This window comes from Protomyctophum parallelum, assembly GCF_964188405.1.
Source record: "Protomyctophum parallelum genome assembly, chromosome: 13".
In the NCBI taxonomy this organism is placed as follows: Eukaryota; Metazoa; Chordata; class Actinopteri; order Myctophiformes; family Myctophidae; genus Protomyctophum; species Protomyctophum parallelum.
Genome location: NC_139708.1, coordinates 4793672 through 4818127, shown reverse-complemented (window position 1 = coordinate 4818127; position 24456 = coordinate 4793672). Strand labels below are relative to the sequence as shown.

The following is a 24456-nucleotide window of genomic DNA, read 5'->3' as shown; positions in this document are numbered from 1 at the left end:
AGTCGAACCCGCGGCACACTGCGACTGGATTACCAGTCGGGTTCCCAGACGGTTACGCCACCGCCTGGGCAGTGTATAGTTTCAATGTACAGATTGTTGATTTCTTTTGGATATTGTATTGTAAATCGCTCTGGATTCAGTTTAAATGCCAAAATTGTAAATTGCAGATCTCTGATAGTCTTGCAACATTTGTGCAACGGTTGTGCAATTAACACTACTTTTGCCTGGGAATTTGTCCAAATACAGGCGCTAGAGTGCCAAGCAGATGGACAGATTTTACTCTTAGCCTTCCATTTCCCACCAAAACCGGGAGGTATAATGTTCCATTATTACCTTGCGTTACCTCGTCTGATCTCTCTTTAGAAGTGTTAATATTCCAAACGAGATGCTTAGTTAAATCCGAAATTAGGACAGAACATCAGCGTTCTGATCAAAACCATGGACAAGCGCCATGGATTCAGAGATAACAGCTTTTGTCGGCCTGTAAACAAGGAAGTGAACGGCTGTGTGCAATGCATGCGCAAAACATGTCCCGGGAGCTCTGACCAAGGCATTGCCTATAGCAAACGGGGGCTGTCGAAAAATGGATTACAGCGATCCCGTTGTATATCAATTAGGGCCGGGACTAATTGCGATTAATTTAGATTAATTAACTACAGAAAAATTAATCGCGATTAACTACAGATAAATTAATCGCACCTTTTCTTTCACCGCGGAACGTTTCTCACTGGGCGCTTTTCTATAGTACTGAAAACTGGAAATAATAAAAAGTCACCCCATTTTGTGTTGCCTAGAACTGGAGGTCTGACAAAAAACAGTAACAATATGAAGTAAGTACAGCTTTGTGATGTCACTGAGATGTACTTGTTACTAAATGTTTTTCAGACCAGTTCTAGGCAACACAGAATGGGGTGACTTTTTATTATTATTTCCACAACAGGTATATTAATGACAGTAAAATGTTGAAAATGAGTGGTATCCTGTAGTCACTATTCGTTGATTCACTGGGACACCAAAAAACATTAAAAAAAAAGGTTTCTCGCTGTTCTCGGGTTGAATATCGATATGCGATTAAAATGCGATTAATCTAGATTAATTCATCGCAAAGCCTCTGATTAATTAGATTAATTTTTTTAATCGAGTCCCAGCTCTAATATCAATAAAAGGGACCTAAAGACGTGTATACACATCCTCAGCAGTGTTAACATATGGAGCGACTAATTGTTGCGAGGTCGTACGGTCGGGGTGGGTCACCCTTCAACAGACACATCCTCAGCAGTGTTAACATATGGAGCGACTAATTGTTGCGAGGTCGGTCGGTCGGGGTGGGTCACCCTTCAACAGACTAACAGTCTAACCTGTCGGGGTGGGTCACCCTTCAACAGACTAATAGCTAACCTGTCGGGGTGGGTCACCCTTCAACAGACTAACAGTCTAACCTGGCGGCACGCCGGAGGAGATGGTGGAGGAGGACAGCTGCCCCTGGCCCTTGGCGGTCATGCCCGCCACCTGGATGGTGTAGGTGGTGAGGGCGGTGAGGCCCGTCACCCTGTAGTCCTGGGTCAGGTTGGGCAGGTAGTGGGTGACCCGGGTGTTGGTCCTGTTGAACTCCTCCCAGGAGATACGATAGCCTGATGTGGCCGGGGTGGAAAAAAGAACCCCAGTTACTGCATTATGTCATTTTCACACCGTACATCCGCTTCAACCCATTCTGACCTGAGATCAGATTCATACGAGGTTTCCGCCGGACACACACTGGTCCGATGAACCCATTCTGACCTGAGATCAGATTCTAAAAATGTCAGTCGTTCTTCGATTTTTCAAAAATAGCAGACCTACAAGCTCGTATCGCGCCACTCGGTGGCGCGATATGAGCTTGTAGATCTGCTATTTTTCAATAGCTAAAGCATAACATGACACCAAAATGGGTGCCCGGTCAGAATGGGTTAAGTAAAAAGTATCAGTACGGCAATGTAGAAAGTAAAAGTCCTGAATTCCAAATTTACTCGAGTAAAAGACTAAAAGTACAAAAGTATTGGCATCAAAATGTACTTAAAGTATCAAAAGTAAAAGTATGCATTATCCAAAAAAAATATTTTTTTAAATAGCCGATCTACAAGCACACAATGCGTCACATCACGATGCATTGTGAGCTTGTAGATCGGCTATTTTCAAATGCCCAAAATATAGGGCTGAAGTGGTTATTATTATGGTATGTTTAGCAATAATATTCAAAATCTACAAAGTAACTAGTAATAAAAGTTCCCAAATTATTGTAGTGGAGTAACACTACTATATTTGCCATGACTGAGATGTAGTGGGGTAGAAGTAAAAGTACTGAAAATTGTAAATACTCAAGTAAAGTAAAACATATACCTCAAAGTACAGTACGTAGTAAATGTACTTTGTTACTTTACAGTTTACACCACTGCAACAGAGAGGATATAACAACGTGGTCTTTAATGATTCAATGATTCAATGATTCAATGATTCAATGATTCAACATATATATAATATATATAACAGCGTGGTCTGTAATGGTAGTAGGACCTGTGAGGATGCCGTTTCTCTCCTGCGGGTCCTTCCAGCTGACTTTGAGCGACGTGTCCAGGATCTCCGTGAAGCTCAGGTGACCCACGGCACCAGGAGCTGCACACACACACACACACAAACCAGAGCAGCCCATTTGAACAATGACAAAAGAAATCAAGATGGTTTTTTAAAGCTCTACATTCATCCAATCAGGCGCCCTTTTACAGTGTCAATTTATTAGTGTTCCAGTTTTGTCCACTCATTTCTTTGTTCTCTCCCCAGCCCAGATTGGATAAAACTCTGACATTCTGAACATGAAAATGCATCTTCTGTTCCCTAAAGAACGGAAGAGACGGCCTGGGCCGGCCTAGCGGTCCAGGCACCTAGCCTGACAGTGTGTCGCGGGTTCGAGTCCCGATCCTGACAAACTTTGCTGCATGTCTTCCCCCCCCCCATCTCTCTACCTGTTTCCTGTGGACCATACACAGTAATGTGTCCATTTGTTACTCTGAGAGTGTACAGATGTAACCACACGGACCCACACCAGGTTCCATATTTTGTGCAATCTCAGCATTAACCCATTCTGACCTTAGATCAGATTCATACGAGGTTTCCGCCGGACACACACTGGTCTGATTAACCCATTCTGACCTGAGATCAGATTCTAAAAATGTCAGTCGCTCTTCGATTTTTCTAAAATAGCAGACCTACAAGCTCGTATTGCGCCACTCGGTGGCGCGATATGAGCTTGTAGATCTGCTATTTTTCAATAGCTAAAGCATAACATGATGCTGACACCAAAATGGGTGCCCGGTCAGAATGGGTTAAATGGACTTACTGTCCTCGTGGGTGCGTATCCGCTGAGGCGGGCTGCGGGGCCCGTCTCCCGGGGTGGTGAAGCACAGCACCGAGGTGTAGTATTCGGTGAACTTGTTCAGGCCCGGGACGTAGCCCGCGTGAACGCTGTCCTGGAAGTTGGGGCGCGCCATCACCACGGTGACCTCGTCCTCGCGGTCCGCTTCCCACGCCAACAGCTGCGCGGGAGAGGTGAAACATCAAAATGGGCGAGCAGGGGGAAAACGAGCATGGCCTTTCACGCTCTGTGATTCTGGCAGAGAGAACCGATGCCTCGCTCGCCAACGAGCAGTCAGGTAAATTGGTGACATGACAAAATGTCAATCGATGCTTGCTTTGACAGCGCACTGCTCTCTACTGTTTCCGCCCACTAGAGGGCAGTGTGGCACACAGTAGCGAGCCCACTGACTCACCTTGTATCCCTGGTTGATCCCGTTGATGAACTGAGGAGAGGGAGCGCTCCATGTAAAACGAATGGCGGTGGAGTTGACAGCCTCGGCTTGCACGTTCCCTGGTGGCACGGTCGGCACTGAGACACAGGATGAATAGAAAGGACAGAGAGAGGAGATAGAGAGAATGGTGAACACGAGAGAGAGAGAGAGAGCAAGAGAGAGTGAGATGAGTTCATAAGAAATGCACAGCAAGTAGAGGCAGGTGGTTGTTTGCCGGTCTTGTTTATGTTGGTGTGAATGCCCAGGAGTGCTCGGTTTGAAAGGTGACACAGTAAGTGAAGCTGACTGCGCAGTTTCTTTGCGGCCACTCTTTCCTACTACGTTGTAGGTCATCTCGGAATATATTTGAATCTGCTTTAACGCCACGTAAATATACTCTATACTTGACCGGGTTTGGCTCTGTAGCCTGACTGGTCTGCTCTTTTTTGAAGCCCCTCCTATGTCCAGCGTTGAGGGTGTGTGTAAACACAAACATTGTCCTTACACAAACATTGAATGCCATTGATAATGAATGGCCTCCTTGCAGCGTCCACTCAGTGACCTTGTGGCTGTAGACTCACCTCCTTGCAGCGTCCACTCAGTGACCTTGTGGCTGTAGACTCACCTCCTTGCAGTGTCCACTCAGTGACCTTGTGGCTGTAGACTCACCTCCTTGCAGCGTCCACTCAGTGACCTTGTGGCTGTAGACTCACCTCCTTGCAGCGTCCACTCAGTGACCTTGTGGCTGTAGACTCACCTCCTTGCAGCGTCCACTCTGTGACCTTGTGGCTGTAGACTCACCTCCTTGCAGCGTCCACTCTGTGACCTTGTGGCTGTAGACTCACCTCCTTGCAGCGTCCACTCAGTGACCTTGTGGCTGTAGACTCACCTCCTTGCAGCGTCCACTCAGTGACCTTGTGGCTGTAGACTCACCTCCTTGCAGCGTCCACTCTGTGACCTTGTGGCTGTAGACTCACCTCCTTGCAGCGTCCACTCAGTGACCTTGTGGCTGTAGACTCACCTCCTTGCAGCGTCCACTCAGTGACCTTGTGGCTGTAGACTCACCTCCTTGCAGCGTCCACTCTGTGACCTTGTGGCTGTAGACTCACCTCCTTGCAGCGTCCACTCAGTGACCTTGTGGCTGTAGACTCACCTCCTTGCAGCGTCCACTCAGTGACCTTGTGGCTGTAGACTCACCTCCTTGCAGCGTCCACTCAGTGACCTTGTGGCTGTAGACTCACCTCCTTGCAGCGTCCACTCAGTGACCTTGTGGCTGTAGACTCACCTCCTTGCAGCGTCCACTCAGTGACCTTGTGGCTGTAGACTCACCTCCTTGCAGCGTCCACTCAGTGACCTTGTGGCTGTAGACTCACCTCCTTGCAGCGTCCACTCAGTGACCTTGTGGCTGTAGACTCACCTCCTTGCAGCGTCCACTCAGTGACCTTGTGGCTGTAGACTCACCTCCTTGCAGCGTCCACTCAGTGACCTTGTGGCTGTAGACTCACCTCCTTGCAGCGTCCACTCAGTGACCTTGTGGCTGTAGATGCCGCGGCCCGCTCCGTTGTAAGCGGCCACCTCCATCTCATAGTTGGTCCAGATGATCAGGTCTTCCAGCAGCAGACTGGTCTGGTCTGGGCTGGTGATGTTCTTGATCTGACAGTCCACCGGAAGACCAGACAGGCAATACCTACGGTGAAGGAAAGAGAAAAAAGTAATGTACTATTATGTATAACGGCCAGTGGTGTGAAGTAATTAAGTACATTTACTCAAGTACTGTACTTGACACATTCCCCTGCTGATGTGATAGGGAGAAGGGCGGGTGTGACTGTGGATATAAAGACATGGGGAGAGGGCCGGGGGGGGGGGGGGGGGTGTGACTGTGAGTGCAGATTCTCAACAATAGAACGAGGGGGAAGCAACGCAATCCTGTGAGGAACTACATAAAGAGGTGATAGGGAGAGAGAGGGAGAGGTGTAATTGGGACCAATTATGCTTTCGCGGCACTGAGATGAGAGTTAGCAGAACATTGTGATTCAGATTGGAGTTATTATCTCATCTGAATAGCGACGGCCCCGAGACAGAGAGTGCTCAGTAGGAAGGAATCAGCCCAGGGGCTTTCAGACCTGATAATGTAGCCTTGGAGCGGACCATTCTGGTGGCTCTCCGGGGGTGGCTGCCACTGGATCATAATGGACTGGTTGGTGCGGCCGCTGGCGATCATGGTCTGTGGCGGGGCACTGGGTGGCTCTTCTGGGAGAGACAGTCTGATGGAGGGGAGAGAGAGAGAGAGAGAGAGAGAGAGAGAGAGAGAGAGAGGGGCGGACAGATCAGGAGGGTTAAAAAAAAAACATGCATTAATTATCCATAGCTTCTGCATATTTCTAAGTCATTTCATCATAAAAAATGATGTGAGAAATTGGGGCAGTACAAAGCGAGGTTGGTCTGGTCAAGGAAGGAGTCTCACTGCGCCTGTATCCAATAGATATGTCTAATGCTGTTCTCTGAGGGGCCAGTTGCTACTGCAGCTTGACAAGAATTAAAGAGGTCTTGGTTAGGACTGGCCAGAATGACAGAATTAAAGAGAGACAGAGGGAGATCAGACGGAGACAGAGAGAGAGATGCACACACACACACACACGCGCGCGCAGCCGCGCACGCACACACACACACACACACACACACACACACACACACACACACACACACACACACACACACACACACACACACACACACACACACACACACACACACACACACGGACACACACACACACACACGGACACACACGGACACAAACTTTTTCAGTCTTGTGTCCTATTAATTATTCTTTTACTTGATGGTTTCCCTTTGTACAGTACTTTGTAGATGCCTTGGAAACTTTCCTTAAAATAAAACATGTTGCAATGAACTGAATACTGCAGTTGGACTTAATAGAAGGAATTGGAAAGATAGAGAGAGAGGGGAGAGATATGAGAGAGAGAGACAAAGAGAGATGTGGCTAGACTTTGCTTTTTAAGCTTGACTTTGTCAATTTAAGACATCCATTTTTGACATCTTGATTTGTTCTCGGTCGAGCCTGAGTGCCGCGCCGTGCCGAGATGAAACAGGCTGTTTAGGATCAAAGAGGCATGGGGGGCTTCAAATCCCCACGCTGGGAATTCGAGTCTGTCTGAAGTTCTGACGAAGAGTAAAGACGAAATAGTTAGGCTGAGGTGGTGAAAGAGAGAGAGGCAGAGAGAGAGAGAGAGAGACAGTTGTCAAGATGAAGCTGGGTCAGTGCACCCATCAAGTCTTCACAAAGCACAATTTCAGCTCATTCACAGTTATCTGTTGAAAAGAGCTGTCGTCCCCATGTAGTCTCATCTCCCAGTCATTCCCCTCAGGAACGAAAGACCCAAAAAGAGGCCTTAGACTAAGAGGAAATAACCAGACTGGATGACATAGACATAAAAAGAACAGGCTGTACCAGAACCATAGAAAAGTCCTCAAAGCGTCAGATTGTTACGTTCTCCTGGATAGATAGATCTTTATTTGAGAGACAGCGAAATCTTTTCAAGGCGGAGACGTAAGTCCCGACCTATTATCTTCCGTTGTGGCTTATTATTGAGTAGGTCGTGGCTTAAATATTAATTCGTCCCGACGGTTTAATAATTCGCCCCAACGTTTATTTTCGGCGTTCGCGACGTATTTTATAATAGGTCGCGGCGGTTTGATAATAATTCGCCTCGACGGTTTATTTTTCGTCGGCGTATTACAACTCGTCGTGCCGTATTAATTAATACGTCGAAAGGGTGCATGCTGTGCACCAAGAGCAAGAGCCGAAGCACCCGCTGGCAAAATAATAAGCCAATAATAATAAGTTGCGGGGCGGGTGCCTTAAAATATATAGGCTACTCTAAGGTGGGCACCCACTGTCGTTATAGGAACCTTCTGCCCTTGCCTATAGAGCCAATGAACGGAGCGCATTTCTCTCTCTCTCTCTCTCTCCATCTGCCGTGCACATGCAAAGAGCGCAGGTATCCAACATTGATAAACTGGTTCGCTTATATCCGTGCAGTATAACATCAAAGTCCAGTAGGCCTATAGTCCATTTATCGACGATCCAGCAGCACAGTAGCATACAGTAGGCCTATTAATCATCATCAATGAACATGTGTCAGCCGCTGTTGTCAAACTGCCCCCCCCCCCCCCATCTGTCTATCTGCATGCGCTACGACGCACAGAACGCAATGCGAGAACTCACTCTTTTAGGCCTATACTCTGTCTGAGTGAGATTACTTTAATAAAGGTTGTACTTGTAGCCTGTATTATCCGCCTAAGGCGAGTCATTGAGACACAGACAGACAGACAGACAGACAGACAGACAGACAGACAGACAGACAGACAGACAGACAGACAGACCTGTCAATGCGCTATACGAGCGCGGTGAGCTTTGATGATCGGCTAAATTAATATAGCCTTGTATATAAATCCATATGTCCTCGTAGGTTATCTATTGTGTTGGCCAGGGACCCCCCCCCCAGAAGGACGATCGTAATCACATTGCCTGGCGCTGTGCGTAAAATAGTCTTTTATATGAGGCTATACGCAGCTTCTACGCAAAGGGACCCCCCCCCCCCCAAGGGGGGGGTATAAAATACGTCACGAACGGCGACGCATTCATACATAGCCCCGACGAAAATAAACGTTGGGGCGAATTATTAAACCGTCGGGACGAATTAATATTTAAGCCACAACCTACTCAATAATAAGCCACAACGGAAGATAATAGGTCGGGACTTACGTCTCCGCCCCGAAAGTATTTCGCCCACCTGCTTTATTTGTCATTGCAACGTGTACAACGAAATTAAAAGTGCCAACCAATCAGTGCATTATATCACAAAAACAACATACTGTACAAGCTAAAACAAAACAAACACACATGACTTCTTGTTATTGCACAACCCCAGCAGCACTAATGCACAAACATGTAATTTCAGCTGTTATCGCACAACAAACCCTCATTGTACTTATGATAGCAGAGAAAACTAAAATGTGTCGCAGCAACAGATCATTTTTTAGCAGCATTGAGTGCAACTACCGCTGTTGGATAGAAGCTGTTACTGAATCTGTTGGTCTTGGACTTCACTCTGTGCGGTCAGTGAGTGACCAGGGTGGGAGTTTTTTTTATGACCTGGGTGTTATACTGTGAAGTTGCGCTAAACTAAGGACATAAGAACGTTATCAGATTAGAAACAGCATTCTGAAGTATAGTCTCTACCCACCGCTCTGTCTCCTTGCTGAACTGGCCCCTCCCCACGTCGTTGACGGCGCACAGGCGGAACTGGTATGAGCGCGCTGGGATGAGGCCGCTCACCGTGGAGCCGGTGGACTCTGGCTCCACGTTGGCTAACAACACCGTCCATGGAGCATCTACAACCCATGGAGGGAGACGTTAGCTCATTATGGATGGATGGATGGATGGTTTGGATGGATGGGGATGGGTGGATGGGGATGGGTGGGTGTATGGATGGGTGGGTGGGTGGATAGATGGATGGATGTATGGATGGGTGGGTGGGTGGATAGATGGATGGATGGATGGATGTATGGATGGATGGATGGGTGGGTGGGTGGGTGGGTGGATGGATGGATGGGTGGGTGGGTGGATGGATGGGTGGGTGGATAGATGGATGGATGTATGGATGTATGGATGGATGGATGGGTGGGTGGATGGATGGGTGGGTGGGTGGATGGGTGGGTGGATGGATGGGTGGGTGGGTGGATGGGTGGATGTATGGATGTATGGATGGATGGATGGATGGATGGGTGGGTGGATGGATGGGTGGGTGGGTGGATGGGTGGGTGGGTGGGTGGATGGATGGGTGGGTGGATGGATAGATGGATGGATGTATGGATGTATGGATGGATGGATGGGTGGATGGATGGGTGGGTGGATGGATGGGTGGGTGGGTGGATGGATGGATGGATGGGTGGGTGGATGGATGGGTGGGTGGATGGATGGGTGGGTGGATGGATAGATGGATGGATGTATGGATGTATGGATGGATGGATGGATGGATGGGTGGGTGGGTGGATGGATGGGTGGGTGGGTGGATGGGTGGGTGGGTGGATGGATGGGTGGGTGGGTGGATGGGTGGGTGGATGGGTGGGTGGATGGGTGGATGGGTGGATAGATGGATGGGTGGGTGGATAGATGGATGGGTGGGTGGATAGATGGATGGATGGATGTATGGATGGATGGATGGGTGGGTGGGTGGGTGGGTGGATGGGTGGGTGGATGGATGGGTGGGTGGGTGGATGGATGGGTGGGTGGGTGGATGGATGGATGGGTGGATAGATGGATGGGTGGGTGGATAGATGGATGGGTGGGTGGATAGATGGGTGGGTGGGTGGATAGATGGATGGATGGATGTATGGATGGATGGATGGGTGGGTGGGTGGGTGGATGGATGGAAAGTGAATGAATGAATAGTGAACGAACAAATTAATTAATTAATGATAGTGAATTAATGAATGGATGAATGAATGAATAGATGTATGGTAAACAAATGAATGGATAGATGGATGGATGAACACAGAACAGAACAGAACAGAGCAGAGCAGAACAGAGCAGGGCAGAGCAGAACAGAGCAGAACAGAGCAGAGCAGAACAGAGCAGGGCAGAACAGAGCAGAGCAGAGCAGAACAGAGCAGAGCAGAGCAGAACAGAACAGAACAGAACAGAGCAGAGCAGAGCAGAACAGAGCAGGGCAGAACAGAGCAGAGCAGAGCAGAACAGAGCAGAACAGAGCAGAACAGAACAGAGCAGAGCAGAGCAGAACAGAGCAGAGCAGAGCAGAACAGAGCAGAGCAGAACAGAGCAGAACAGAGCAGAGCAGAGCAGAACAGAGCAGAGCAGAGCAGAACAGAGCAGAACAGAGCAGAGCAGAGCAGAACAGAGCAGAGCAGAACAGAACAGAGCAGAACAGAGCAGAGCAGAGCAGAGCAGAGCAGAACAGAGCAGAACAGAGCAGAACAGAGCAGAGCAGAGCAGAGCAGAGCAGAACAGAACAGAGCAGAGCAGAGCAGAACAGAGCAGAACAGAGCAGAGCAGAACAGAGCAGAACAGAACAGAACAGAGCAGAACAGAGCAGAGCAGAGCAGAGCAGAGCAGAACAGAGCAGAGCAGAGCAGAGCAGAGCAGAGCAGAACAGAGCAGAGCAGAGCAGAGCAGAGCAGAGCAGAACAGAGCAGAGCAGAACAGAACAGAGCAGAGCAGAGCAGAGCAGAACAGAGCAGAACAGAGCAGAGCAGAGCAGAGCAGAGCAGAACAGAACAGAGCAGAGCAGAGCAGAGCAGAACAGAGCAGAGCAGAACAGAACAGAGCAGAACAGAGCAGAACAGAGCAGAGCAGAGCAGAGCAGAGCAGAGCAGAGCAGAGCAGAGCAGAGCAGAACAGAGCAGAACAGAACAGAGCAGAACAGAGCAGAACAGAGCAGAACAGAGCAGAGCAGAACAGAGCAGAACAGAGCAGAACAGAGCAGAGCAGAGCAGAGCAGAGCAGAGCAGAACAGAGCAGAGCAGAACAGAGCAGAGCAGAGCAGAGCAGAACAGAGCAGAGCAGAACAGAACAGAGCAGAGCAGAGCAGAGCAGAGCAGAGCAGAACAGAACAGAACAGAGCAGAACAGAGCAGAGCAGAGCAGAGCAGAGCAGAGCAGAGCAGAGCAGAGCAGAACAGAGCAGAGCAGAACAGAGCAGAGCAGAGCAGAGCAGAACAGAGCAGAGCAGAACAGAGCAGAACAGAGCAGAGCAGAGCAGAGCAGAGCAGAGCAGAGCAGAACAGAACAGAACAGAGCAGAACAGAGCAGAGCAGAGCAGAGCAGAACAGAGCAGAACAGAGCAGAACAGAACAGAGCAGAGCAGAACAGAACAGAGCAGAGCAGAACAGAACAGAACAGAACAGAACAGAGCAGAACAGAGCAGAGCAGAACAGAGCAGAGCAGAACAGAGCAGAGCAGAGCAGAGCAGAACAGAACAGAGCAGAGCAGAACAGAGCAGAACAGAACAGAGCAGAGCAGAGCAGAGCAGAGCAGAACAGAACAGAACAGAGCAGAACAGAGCAGAGCAGAGCAGAGCAGAACAGAGCAGAGCAGAACAGAGCAGAGCAGAGCAGAACAGAACAGAACAGAGCAGAGCACCATACTGTACACCATAGGCGGAGCTTGAACTTGACGCCTGGGGGTGCGACTGCTTGGCCAACGACACCCGCGCGCACGCAATTTTTTTAGCGTTTTTACAATGCCCTAACCCCTAAAAATGAGTTATTTAGGTAGTACAGCAGCTCACACACATACACACATGCACTACAGCCATACAGCGAGTCATCATATCATGATAAGAGAGATGATTTCAAACTACAGTCAGAAGCCAGAAGTTAAGTTTAAAAAAAACGAAAAAAAAACGTTTTTTTTGTTTTTTTTGCCAGGGGGTGCAGTGCACCCCCTGAACCCCCTCAAGCTCCGCCCATGCTGTACACTGTACTGTGTAAGTGCAATTTTGAGGTACTTTTACTTTATTTAGTATTTCCCAATTTTCAATACTTTTATGTCTACTCCAGTAGAAGGCAAATATTGTACTTTTACTCCACTACAAACGTTTAGTTATACAATTTACTTTTAATTTAAACTAATATTACACACCATATACCATACATTAGCCACTTCAGACCTATATACACTTTGGCTATTTGAAAATAGCCAATCTACAAGCTCAGTACTTTTGGTACTTTCAGTATATTTTAATGCTGAAACGATTGTAACAGAGTCTTTGTTTTTTCCAATGTTGTATTGATACTTTAACTAAAATAAAAAGTACTCAAATAAAACATTTGACTACTATTTCCACCATTGCAAATAGTTCACCCTTAAAGTGACTTGTTTTCTAGCAATTACTCACCCCATGGAGACTTGAATAGGTATTTTTTTAGTTTTTGTTGCATTCCTAAGCCAATCATCTTATGACCAGCAGTGGTCATAAAACGATTGTTCAAAAGGGTTAGAACAATCGTGGGATAAAAAAATTATAATCCATGAATACAAGTCTCCATGGGGTGAGTAATCGATCGAAAACAAGTCATTTTGAGGGTGAACTATCCCTTAACTTACTAACTATCCCTCCACGTACTAACCCTGAGCAGACATACTATGTCTCTCCACAGAGCAGACTTACTGTTCTCAGACACCTCCAGGATGTAGCGGATCAGGGGGCTGTTGCCGTCGAAGGCCTGCGCCCACGTCAGGTTGATGGCCCTCCTCTCCGTGGCGCTCAGAGCGGCCAGCGGGTTCTCTGGAGCGTGGGGCAACTGCCTGTGTGAGGGAGTATTATGTTGATGCGTGTGTGAGTGGATAAATCGGCTCTGTCGGCTGGGAACCTCATCCTCGTCCAAAACTGTTCACATTCAAGATTAGCAAAAGTAGCAGATCTGTTTGTGCCACTTTTCCTATATATATATATACAGTATACTGTATATATATATACAGTATATATATTATTATTATTTTTTGGATGGGGGGGGCATTTTATACCTTTATTTGATACAGTAGACAGGAGACTGTAGAATGACAGTAGAATGATGAGCGAGAGAAAAGGAAGAGTGACACGCAGCAAAGGTCCTCAGGATTCGAACGTGTGACACGCTGTCAAGCTGGATAAGCAGCCTATAGGTGGATAAGCAGCCTATAGGTGGATAAGCAGCCTATAGGTGGATAAGCAGCCTATAGGTGGATAAGCAGCCTATAGGTGGATAAGCAGCCTATAGGTGGATAAGCAGCCTATAGGTGGATAAGCAGCCTATAGGTGGATAAGCAGCCTATAGGTGGATAAGCAGCCTATAGGTGCCCTTTACGCTAAATGTCTATGGATAAGCAGCCTATAGGTGCCCTTTACGCTAAATGTCTATGCGGCGTTTCAGAGTATGGGTTCAGACTCCCATTGGCTTAGGAGGCAGCCAATCATGTCTAGCACTTGCACTAGCGACTGTAAGCACATGGCAAAAAAATCAAAATCAACACTGCAAGACGCAACACTAACTAATGAGAGATTGAGATGAGGTGGGTGGGAGGGAGAGGAGACAGCGTCGCCGCCGTGTGGCGCCCTACCTGACTCGGAGGTGGGCGCTGCGGGAGTCGTTCCCCCCCACCGAGGTCACCCTGCAGGTGTATGTTCCGATGTCGCCCGACCACGTCTGGGAGATGTGAAGGGTCCCGTCGGGGTCCAGCCGCAGGCGCGGAGACACGCTCACGTCAATCAACGAGCCGCTCTTGTCCCACACGTGCCTAGGGAACGCACAGTACATGTGAGTGCATACTGCACAGTGCCTAGGGAACACGTGCCTAGGGAACGCACAGTACATGTGAGTGCATACTGCACAGTGCCTAGGGAACACGTGCCTAGGGAACGCATAGTACATGTGAGTGCATACTGCACAGTGCACACACATTTGAATTCTTATATTTGTATCTGCACAAATACCGGCTAATAGATCCCCGTACATTGATCACAAGAATGTTACATAATACGATCAAACCAGATACAACTTCTGCACAGTATGCTTATTAACACACAGCGGGGGGGAAAGATTACACAGTGATGACTACTGTATGCAGACATTTGAAAGATTATTCATTTATTTTTCCCTCCTTAGCTACTCAAGGATATAATGAAACATGGGCCCTCATTTATCAATCGAGTGTAAAATCTGCCACAGATTCAAGTGCAGGTTTCGTAGTACACCCACGTCGCCACGGCATTTATAAAGTGCAGGTTTCGTAGTACACCCACGTCGCCACGGCATTTATAAAGTGCAGGTTTCGTAGTACACCCACGTCGCCACGGCATTTATAAAGTGCAGGTTTCGTAGTACACCCACGTCGCCACGGCATTTATAAAGTGCAGGTTTCGTAGTACACCCACGTCGCCACGGCATTTATAAAGTGCAGGTTTCGTAGTACACCCACGTCGCCACTGCATTTATAAAGTGATCGCAAACAGCTGATCCTTCCTTCATTTCGTTCCGACGTTAATAAATGTGACGGCTGAAATCTATCTGGCACGCCCTATGAAATCAAGCCTCGCCCTCGTTTTTGCGACATGAACGTTCTGCCATACGATCCTGAAACCATGGTTACTTCCTTGCTGCCCCCTTTCTCATACACACACACACACACACACAGACAGACGCACGCACACGCAACTTGCAAATAACTTAACAACAACTTAAATAAATAAACCTGCATGAATTAAATAAAGCTGTCTGTTTCTCTTCTCGCTTCGCTTCCCTTGCTGCCCGCCTCACCCCCCCCCCCCCGCACGCACGCACATATCGCAATTTGCAAGAAACTTTCACTGTGTGTTGTTAGTTGTATATTAAATTATTAAAGTCTTTTAAATTTAATATACAACATATATTAGTGAACGAAAACCTGAACCTGTGAACCATGAATTAAATAACAAATAGGCACACACACGCTGCTGTTTTGCATATTGCTCCTCCTGTCCTGTCTGTCTCTCTCTATCACTGTGGTCCGTCCGTGACCAACTGACCATGCACGTTCGACAGTCTATTTAGATTGCCTCGCAGTCGCCAAATCCCTTGGCACTATCATCTCTGCTCACAATATATCCTATCACTGCTACGCCGATGACACACAACTGTTCCTATCCTTCCCCCCCTCTGCCACTCAGGTGGAAGAGCGCATCACTGCATGCCTGGCTGACATCTCACAGTGGATGTCCTCCAACAACCTCAAGCTGAACCCAGACAAGACTGAGCTTCTCTTCTTCCCAGCTAAGTCCTGCCCTATGCGGGAGCTAACTATTTCCGTAGACAACGCCCTGGTAACGTCTGTCCCAACAGCCAGGAATCTTGGTGTTGTCCTGGACAGTCAGCTCTCGTTCAAAGCTCACATCACAGCTGTCACTCGATCATGTAGGTTCACACTCTATAACATACGACGAATTAGACCGTTCCTCACCCAGGAATCAGCCCAGCTCCTAATCCAGACAACAGTCTTGTCAAAACTCGACTATTGTAACTCCCTCCTTACTGGCCTACCAGCATGTGCACTTAAGCCTCTCCAGCTGATCCAAAATGCAGCAGCTCGCTTGGTCTTCAACCAGCCAAAATTCTCACATGTCTCCCCCCTGCTCCGCTCCCTCCACTGGCTCCCGGTCGCTGCCCGCACAGAATGCAAAACTCTGATGCTGGCATTCAAAGCAACCAAAGGTATGGCTCCCCCATATCTTGCAAGTATGATTGAACCCTACAAACCCTCCCGCGCACTCAGATCAGCCAACGCAGGGAAACTGGAAGTCCCCTCACTAAAAACGCAGGTACAACGCTCCACACGTCCCAAACTCTTCTCCCTTCTGGCTCCAAAACTGTGGAATGCACTTCCCATTGCAGTCAGAACTGCAGCATCACTCCCAATCTTCCGCCGTAGCCTGAAAACCCACCTTTTCAGACTCCATCATGGCCCATAGCACTTACCCTAACCCCTTAGATAGCATTTCTGTTGGCTTAGATAGCATTTGACACAGACTTATAGCATGTTATGTAGACAGCACTATAATTGTATTGTATATAGTCATAGCACGCCATAGTACATATGTATAGCATAGTAGTAAATATGTATAGTTTATATGTATAGTGTATGTATAGTTTCATTATATAGATATTCCACTGTTACTTTCTTAGCTTACGCATGTTTAATGATAAATGCTTTTATGTGATGTATTCCCATGCTTTTGTTCTTGCTTAAATGTAAGTCGCTCTGGATTAAGAGCGTCTGCTAAATGCCTAAATTGTAAATTGTCGCCGATCGCGGCAGTGGCTGGGCTGTCAACTGTCATTATATGAATGTGCAGCCGTATAGCCTCATATGTGGCTGGCACGGTGCGGTTCCCACTTGCGCTGGCACGGTACATTTGGCATTCGAGCGACGCGTCAGGTTTATTAAATGAGGAGGAGATTGCACATACCGTAACTCCAGAAAGACATCGGCCTGCTGTAGATTAGGCTACAGTAGGCTACCCACGTTGGGACTCTCCACAACTGCAGCACTGCACTATACTCTCCAACGTCCCGTCATGGAAATATTTCAGCACAGACAGCCCAAATCCTCGCATGTATGCACTCATGCAAAACAGTTTAAATGGCTTAAGCATCTAACTTGCAACATTGTTTTTAATTGCGCGATTTTAACTCCTACTAATTTCATATGACACAAAGACTGGTCAAACAACGCTGCTCCGCTGTTCTACGACAGAAAAACTGATGAGGACAAAGCATACGACAGCTCCCGACCAGACGTGACTTTTTGTCCTACTCAAGTTCAATTTCAAGCTTTGCCGGAAATGGTAAATGCCGAAAATGCCGGTAATTTCGGCGTGCACCCATATTTTGGCGTACGCACGGTTGATAAATGAGGGCCATGGTCTTCGCCAGATAGACAGACTGCCCGTAATAGCTGAGACACTTTTCTGTATTTGTCTTTTGCAATCCTCCCAATTGCAGGCCACAGAGCACATGTTTGTGAACATGGCCCAGACTCCCAAACACAAGGACAATACACACACACACACACACACACACACACACACTCGTTGTCACTGTGACAGGCACACGGTGGTGACAGTGTGCTGTGCTTGGTTCAGACAACAAAACACAGAAGGTGTTACGGTGTTGATACCATATGGAACATGTTGTGGGGCTGCTGGCAATGTGATATGAATAATGTATCTGTCTCTCACATACAGTACAGTCACATACATGACATGACACCTGCCCACATGCGTCTCCCTCTCCATCTCTCTCTGGCTCTCAGTCTCGCTCTCAAATGGTGGAAAGTGGTGGTGGAAAGTACATTTACTTAAGTTCTGTACACCTTTTATGTATTTGTACTTTGCTTGTACACACACACACACACACACACACACACACACACACACACACACACACACACACACACACACACACACACACACACACACACACACACACACACACACACACACACACACACACACACACACACACACACACACACACAGAGAGAACTTCCCAATGATTAATTGAGACTGTTTGGGCTCTCCAGCTAATCTCTTCTGTGTTGTGTTTAATTAAAGGCGCTGTCTGAAGTTATTACTCTGTTTACATATTCATCTGTTTACCCCGCGATGCGATCAATGCCAAGGCCCCACAGGTGACAGGCCCTCTAATCACTGGGCTCCACAGACATCACTCCACACCCTCTGAGACAGATGCAAATACTCTGCACTCCATCACAGTCAAGACTGTCTGGGGGGTGCCCGAGAAAAAGAGGCCAGCTAATTCCTCAAACTGACCATAAGAGGTCACCTTAGGAGCGGATAAACGCTGCAAAGATTGTTGCACATATGTGACCAGTGCCAGTGGTTTAATACACAAGGGGGCCATGGCCATTTTTCAGTTCTTTACATATTATGAAACTGCACACTGTAACCTTTCATATGATGTATTGCTCATTGAAATTGGGGGGGAAATGAAGAAGATATGACCATTTGAAACTTGTTTAACTGTAAACACCAAAGTACAGAATTAGCCGTTCTAAGATTTCAAATTATTTAGCATCTCTGAGCCAAGGAATGGGTGTGACAATGGTCACTTGTCTCCACCCCTAGATACTTGCATAAACACTCCCCCCATCCTCTAACCACTCCACACTGTCAACTGCACAGAATGACTTGAGTGGACACTTAGTAAAAGAAGCCAGAAGGTCATCTAGAACTCTTAGAATAAGAATAAATAGAGATGATAATGTATCAATATTGCAATATAGAAATATAGGACGGACGTTGTTTAGTGTATGTTTTGTAATAATACAATCTAAAAAATAACTAGTAGGCTAATTGAGTTTTCAAATAATTACATGTAGAGTAAAACTACTTGCCGCTAACACTGCAAGTAGGCTATAATTTATTCCATGGAGTTACTTGTAGTTTTAGACCCATGCTTTTAATTGCTAAATTTAAAAATGCTGTATGTTTACATTACATTATTAATATGTACAAAGGTACCTTTTTACCCCTAAATGCATGGCTTGAATCAGCCGTGCACTGATGTGAAAGAGTCAAAACCTTACCAACAGAAAGTCAGGGGAAAAAATACCTTAGACGTGTGTTATGATGCTTCCACTTTGAAGTACTACACTATGTCTTCTCATTCAATATTTGAACAACAATGTCACAGATTGATCAAATTATATTAAAGACGGATTTCACCGCGACGCGCGATCACGCGTGGATTTCATGGATTGATCAAATTATATAAAAGACGGATTTTACCGCGACGCGCGATCACGCACGATGTTATTAATTCATGTAGGCTATTGATCATCAGGCAGCTGCATCCAACGGTAATAAAGTTACAGAGATTAAAACACAGTGCTAAACATGCACATGTGTGCACTGAAATAAAGGGCAGAAGAATGGATTTACAACTAAGACAATCGTCAGAATGCGTGTGGTCCGTGTGGAGACCACAAACAAACAGCAACTTTTTCTTCAGTGGACGACGGGTAAATCAGTTAATTTATACTTTTATTACAACATCCAACAGCATCATATCAAGTTAACAAAAATGCTGATGTTGTAGGCTATTTATTGACTATTGTCACAAACACACGGCTACTGTAACTGGAGAACAAAGATAGCTATGGCCAATCGAAACGACTCTATGTAAATACGTGCAGGAATGTTCACACCCCCAAAATACGGCAAATAAACTGTACTTATAGAGACATTTTTGCAATGTAAATACAACGACTTAATGACACTAAAACGACTTTCTGATGGAATAAAAACATTCTTTAACATTCCAACTGTTTTAATGTGGCTAAAAACGAAAAACACAAAAAAAAAAGAAATAATCTATTTGGTCCTATAGTGACATAACAGAGTTGGCGACTTGTGGTTCAAATTACTGGCACTGGTCACATATTTCACCAGCTTATTAACCCTAGGGGATATTAGCCAAAAAATAGCCCGATCTGCAAGCTTTTAGATCGGCAAAGAAAATTGCTGTAAAGAGACAAAAAAAGTACAGTTGCAAGTTAACCGCTTTTTTCCCCAAGAATAGAGTGTTTCAGTGGTTAAGAACAACATGGCCATTCCTGGCCCTTGTTTTGGAAACCAAAAAGATGCTGCCCCACCTGGCGGAGTCAGGTTACATTAATCCCACCTCAAAATAAATGTGTGTGACAGCTTATAAATGCGGCTGCATTGTTAGAAAATTATGTCAGCTTTCAACGTAATCCTTTAATCTCGTACAGTGGAGTGAAAATAAAATAAATAAACATAAACCTTACTTGAAAAAATAAATACAAAACTCCTTACTTGACAGTGACGCTGGGGTCATGGGTCACGCCGCAGGTCATAACAGCCTTGGTTCCTTTGATGACGCTCTGGTCCTGAGGGGGCTTGGTGATCCTGGTCCGCGCTGTGGGAACACACGGTAAGGTCACACATCACAGTCTCTCTGTTTGAACGGCTGATTGAACCGAGGCCGCTGAGTTTACACTGGATTCACTCCCAGCTTTGTCTGGCTTTGTTTCCTGATCCAGCCTAACACTAGTGGAGGGTTTTTTTTTTTTCCCCGCATCGCTTGGATGTATGGTGCAGAGAGCCTGTGATGCAATTCACTCAAAAATAACATTAATAGAACATTTACATTGCCTGTTATTTTTTTCATTTTATTTAACAGAACTACTCATTGTCATTGTCGATAATATTCTGATGTTGTCATACAAAAAAAAGCCTAATAAAAACAGTATTAAAAAAAAAAAAAGTAACATTAATAGTATGCCCTGTTGTGTACATGCATTCATAAACTATTGATGATGACCGAAAGGGCAACCTCTCCAGGAAATGAAAGAAACAAAAGTCTATTTTCCCTTTGACATGAATTTGACATTTTCAATGTTTTTTGGGCTTGTTTCCGTGGTTCGTGATTCCTTTGTTTTATATGTTTCTTCGGGCTGCAATAAAATATGTACGCCTTGCGGTAGTAGTAGGGTAATATAAACCTTGTGTTTGTGTTCTACTGACCCCAGACCAGCAAGTCAGAGGCAGCCTCGTCAATGCCCCTGGAGTTACTGGCCATGCAGGTGTAGGTGCCAGCGTCCGACAGGTGGGACGGGCTGATCAGCAGGCTGCCTGACTCCAGCAGGGTGTACCTGGGCAGCTGGACCGAGCCACTGGCCAGCACACGCTCCCCTGCGGGGGGACAATTTACAATTTAGGCATTTAGCAGACGCTCTTAATCCAGAGCGACTTACATTTAAGCAAGAACAAAAGCATGGGAAATACATCACATAAAAGCATTTATCATGAAACATGCGTAAGCTAAGAAAGAACAGTGGAATATCTATATAATGAAACTATACATACACTATACATATAAACTATACATATATTTACTACTATGCTATACATATGTACTATGGCGTGCTATGGCGTGCTATGACTATATACAATACAATTATAGTGCTATCTACATAACATGCTATAAGTCTGTGTCGAATGCTATCTAAGCCAACAGAAATGCCATCTAAGGGGTTAGGGTAAGTGCTATGGGCCATGATGGAGTCTGAAAAGGTGGGTTTTCAGGCTACGGCGGAAGATTGGGAGTGATGCTGCAGTTCTGACTGCAATGGGAAGTGCATTCCACAGTCCAAAGCGTTACATTTCAGTACCTACTTTTCAGTGGTTCAATATAAAACCCACTAACACTTTCACATTTGTTTTCAAAAGAATAATCTAAAATGTCAAAATGAAAAGATGAACAATGCAATGCAATGTTTTCAGTGTCAGCGACACCGACGTACAACAGAGCAGACATGAAGCTTTTGAACGTTGTGAATGAGAGAAATCACAGCAATTATCTTAGTTAGAGAAACGTCCTGGGAGAGAACTACATGCAAATTAATTAAAAAAAAAACTTGCTTTAGAGAAGGAGAGAGGGGGAAAACCAACCCCTCATTGTCTAGGAATGGTGCATACAGTTTGCCTGCCATTTTGTCTCTATATTTCTTCTCTGACAGGATGGCAATGTGCTATAATAATGTAGCGCCCCGGCTGCCCCGAGCCAACCCACCTTTCTGCCAGGTGATGGCTGGCCGCGGGGCTCCGGAGGTCTCGCAGTGGAGAATGACTGACATGCCGTCAATCACCGCGCTGTCCGCCGGGCCGGCAGTGATGTTGGGAGCGATACCTGGTGCAGGAGGAGGTCATTCACACATGCACGCACGCACGCACACACACACACACACACACACACACACACACACACACACCCACACACACACACACACACGCACAACCAACACGCAATCAGAGCTGATAATGAGACATGAATTAAATAGATTTTCTCTCTAACAAAGCAGACAATGGCTCAGAGCTTAATAGAGCCATAAGATGTTAACGAAGGGGCTTCTGCCAGGTCTCGTTTCGTGCAAGTTGGCGCGGGGGGGAGATGACATTCCTGCTTTGGCTCTTGCTCTTTCTCTTGTGCAAAATAGCCAATAATTGCCCCAGCGTTTGAGGTGACAAGCCTGTCACTGTTAAGGGAGCGAGATAGAGGATGGGTGCCGGAGGCGAAGAGGACGAGATAGAGAACAGGAGAAGGGACGAGAAGAGAAGAGAAGAAAAGAGGACGTGTAGAGAATAATTAATACGAAAAAAGAGGGGAGGGGCGAGGAGAAGAGGAGAGGATCGAAGCGGAGACGTGGGAGACATACTATACTGACATACTTTAGGGCAGTGGTTCTCAAAGGGGTCCTTCCAGGGGGTCCCCAGCAAAAGTAGTTACAGTTTTTCGCGATTGTCAACACACAAAAACCTCACACTCATGTACCTAATCGCTCGACACAATTTGCACTACATCACACTCCCTTATCTGCATTAGACTCTGACTTTCCTTCTCTACACTCTGATGGCAATTACACATCACCTTGTTGTCCAAACACTACACACAATGTTCAGTTGTTGCACACACTTCTCACATAACATCTCAAAGCATCAACCTGCAACACACAAATAGTCAAATCTCTAAACATTCAGATCAATGAGAATGAATGAATGTGAGCTATTTGCAATCAGGACTGTTGGGTGAACAATGGAGAACCAGAGAAGGAGAGGGGTAAGAGTGAGAGGAGGACGAGGTAGAGGAGTAGGTGGACAGAGAGAAGGAGGAGGAAGGAGAGGAGGCCAAGGAGGAGGAGGAGGGATAGGAAGAGGAGGAAGAGGAGGAGGAGGAAGAGGAGAAAGAAGAAGGAGAACGGTCATATCTAATGAGATTCGGGCAACTGTGGTTGACCATGTGCTCAATCATGGTTTGACCATGAGCCAGAGGGTCCAACCCAATCTCAGCCACTACACAGTTGATGGCATCATTAGAAAATTTTTCTGTTTTATTCCTTCCACCATATTCTCCTTTCCTGAAGTTATTTTCAGCTTTGAGGTAGAAGGTATATGAATGGAACCCACAGAGCTGGCTTGAGCCGGCTTTGAGCAGGCTGGTTTATTGTAAAAAAAAAAGAAAAGAAAGAAAACATTTTATTGTGTGTGATGTTTTATGTTTGACTATGAAAAAGTAGGCCTACACGGAGTCATTTTACAAAAGGAGAAATGGCTCATTCTCCAGAGTCATTGTCATTCAAGTGTGTTCCATTTCTATGATTGTTTACCAAATGAAAACACGAGTTCCATTTTGGGAGCAGTTAAGAGATTTGATGGCAAAGAGTCATCATGGAAAAGGAGAGTCAGGGTTTAGCATTTTGTGTGTGCGATTTTCAGTTTTGTGTGTGCAGTTTTGAGAATGCCGTTAGGTTTTGAAAAACGCGTGTTAACAATCGTGAAAATAGCAGATCTACAGAAGTACAAACTCACAGCTTGCACATCTGCTATTTTTGATTTAAAACATATCGAAGAGACGAGACGAGACGAGACGAGACGAGAGGAGGAGAGGAGAGGAGAGGAGAGGAGAGGAGAGGAGAGGAGAGGAGAGGAGAGGAGAGGAGAGGAGAGGAGAAGAGAAGAGAAGAGAAGAGAAGAGAAGAGAAGAGAAGAGAAGAGAAGAGAAGAGAAGAGAAGAGAAGAGAAGAGAAGAGAAGAGAAGAGAAGAGAAGAGAAGAGAAGAGAAGAGAAAGAGAAGACTGTTTCTTTTAGGAATGTAGGTGTGTTTGCTGACGTACTGGTGACAGCCAGGTAGGTGTTGGTCTGAATCTCTCCCGCCAGGTTTCGGGCAAAGCACTGGAACATGCCGGTGTCGTCTGGCAGGAGGCCGTTGATCTGCAGGCTGCCTCCCACCAACACCCTGTACCTGGGGATCTTCACTGGGCTGATGGCCACCGCGTCTTTAAACCACACTATGTCCGGCTGAGGTGTGCCTGATATCACAGTGGCGGAAAAAGTACTCACACAATCAAGACTGCAATGTAAAAGTCCAGAATTAAAAAAAGTACTGGCATAAAATGTTGGCCTACCTAAAATGATGGAAAGTAGAAAGTAATCATTATGCAGTTTTCAAAAGGATAAAATTGATTAAAAAATATATTTTTT

The 24456-nt window shown here is 46.3% G+C and overlaps 1 protein-coding gene across 1 annotated transcript in view; it reads right to left on the bottom strand.

Moving 5' to 3' along the window:
• LOC310869419 (protein sidekick-2-like) overlaps positions 1-24456 on the bottom strand; it is a 173446-nt gene that overhangs the window by 40799 nt on the left and 108191 nt on the right. The window contains exons 9-21 of the mRNA XM_083780153.1: positions 24090-24284; positions 21992-22108; positions 20944-21111; positions 20233-20335; positions 13959-14135; positions 13030-13166; positions 9086-9233; positions 5942-6082; positions 5324-5505; positions 3801-3916; positions 3371-3566; positions 2551-2649; positions 1440-1631 (exon numbers count right to left, since the gene is read on the bottom strand). Coding sequence (XP_083636279.1) covers positions 1440-1631; positions 2551-2649; positions 3371-3566; positions 3801-3916; positions 5324-5505; positions 5942-6082; positions 9086-9233; positions 13030-13166; positions 13959-14135; positions 20233-20335; positions 20944-21111; positions 21992-22108; positions 24090-24284 — 1971 coding nt within the window. The remainder of the gene's footprint in view (positions 1-1439; positions 1632-2550; positions 2650-3370; positions 3567-3800; positions 3917-5323; positions 5506-5941; positions 6083-9085; positions 9234-13029; positions 13167-13958; positions 14136-20232; positions 20336-20943; positions 21112-21991; positions 22109-24089; positions 24285-24456) is intronic.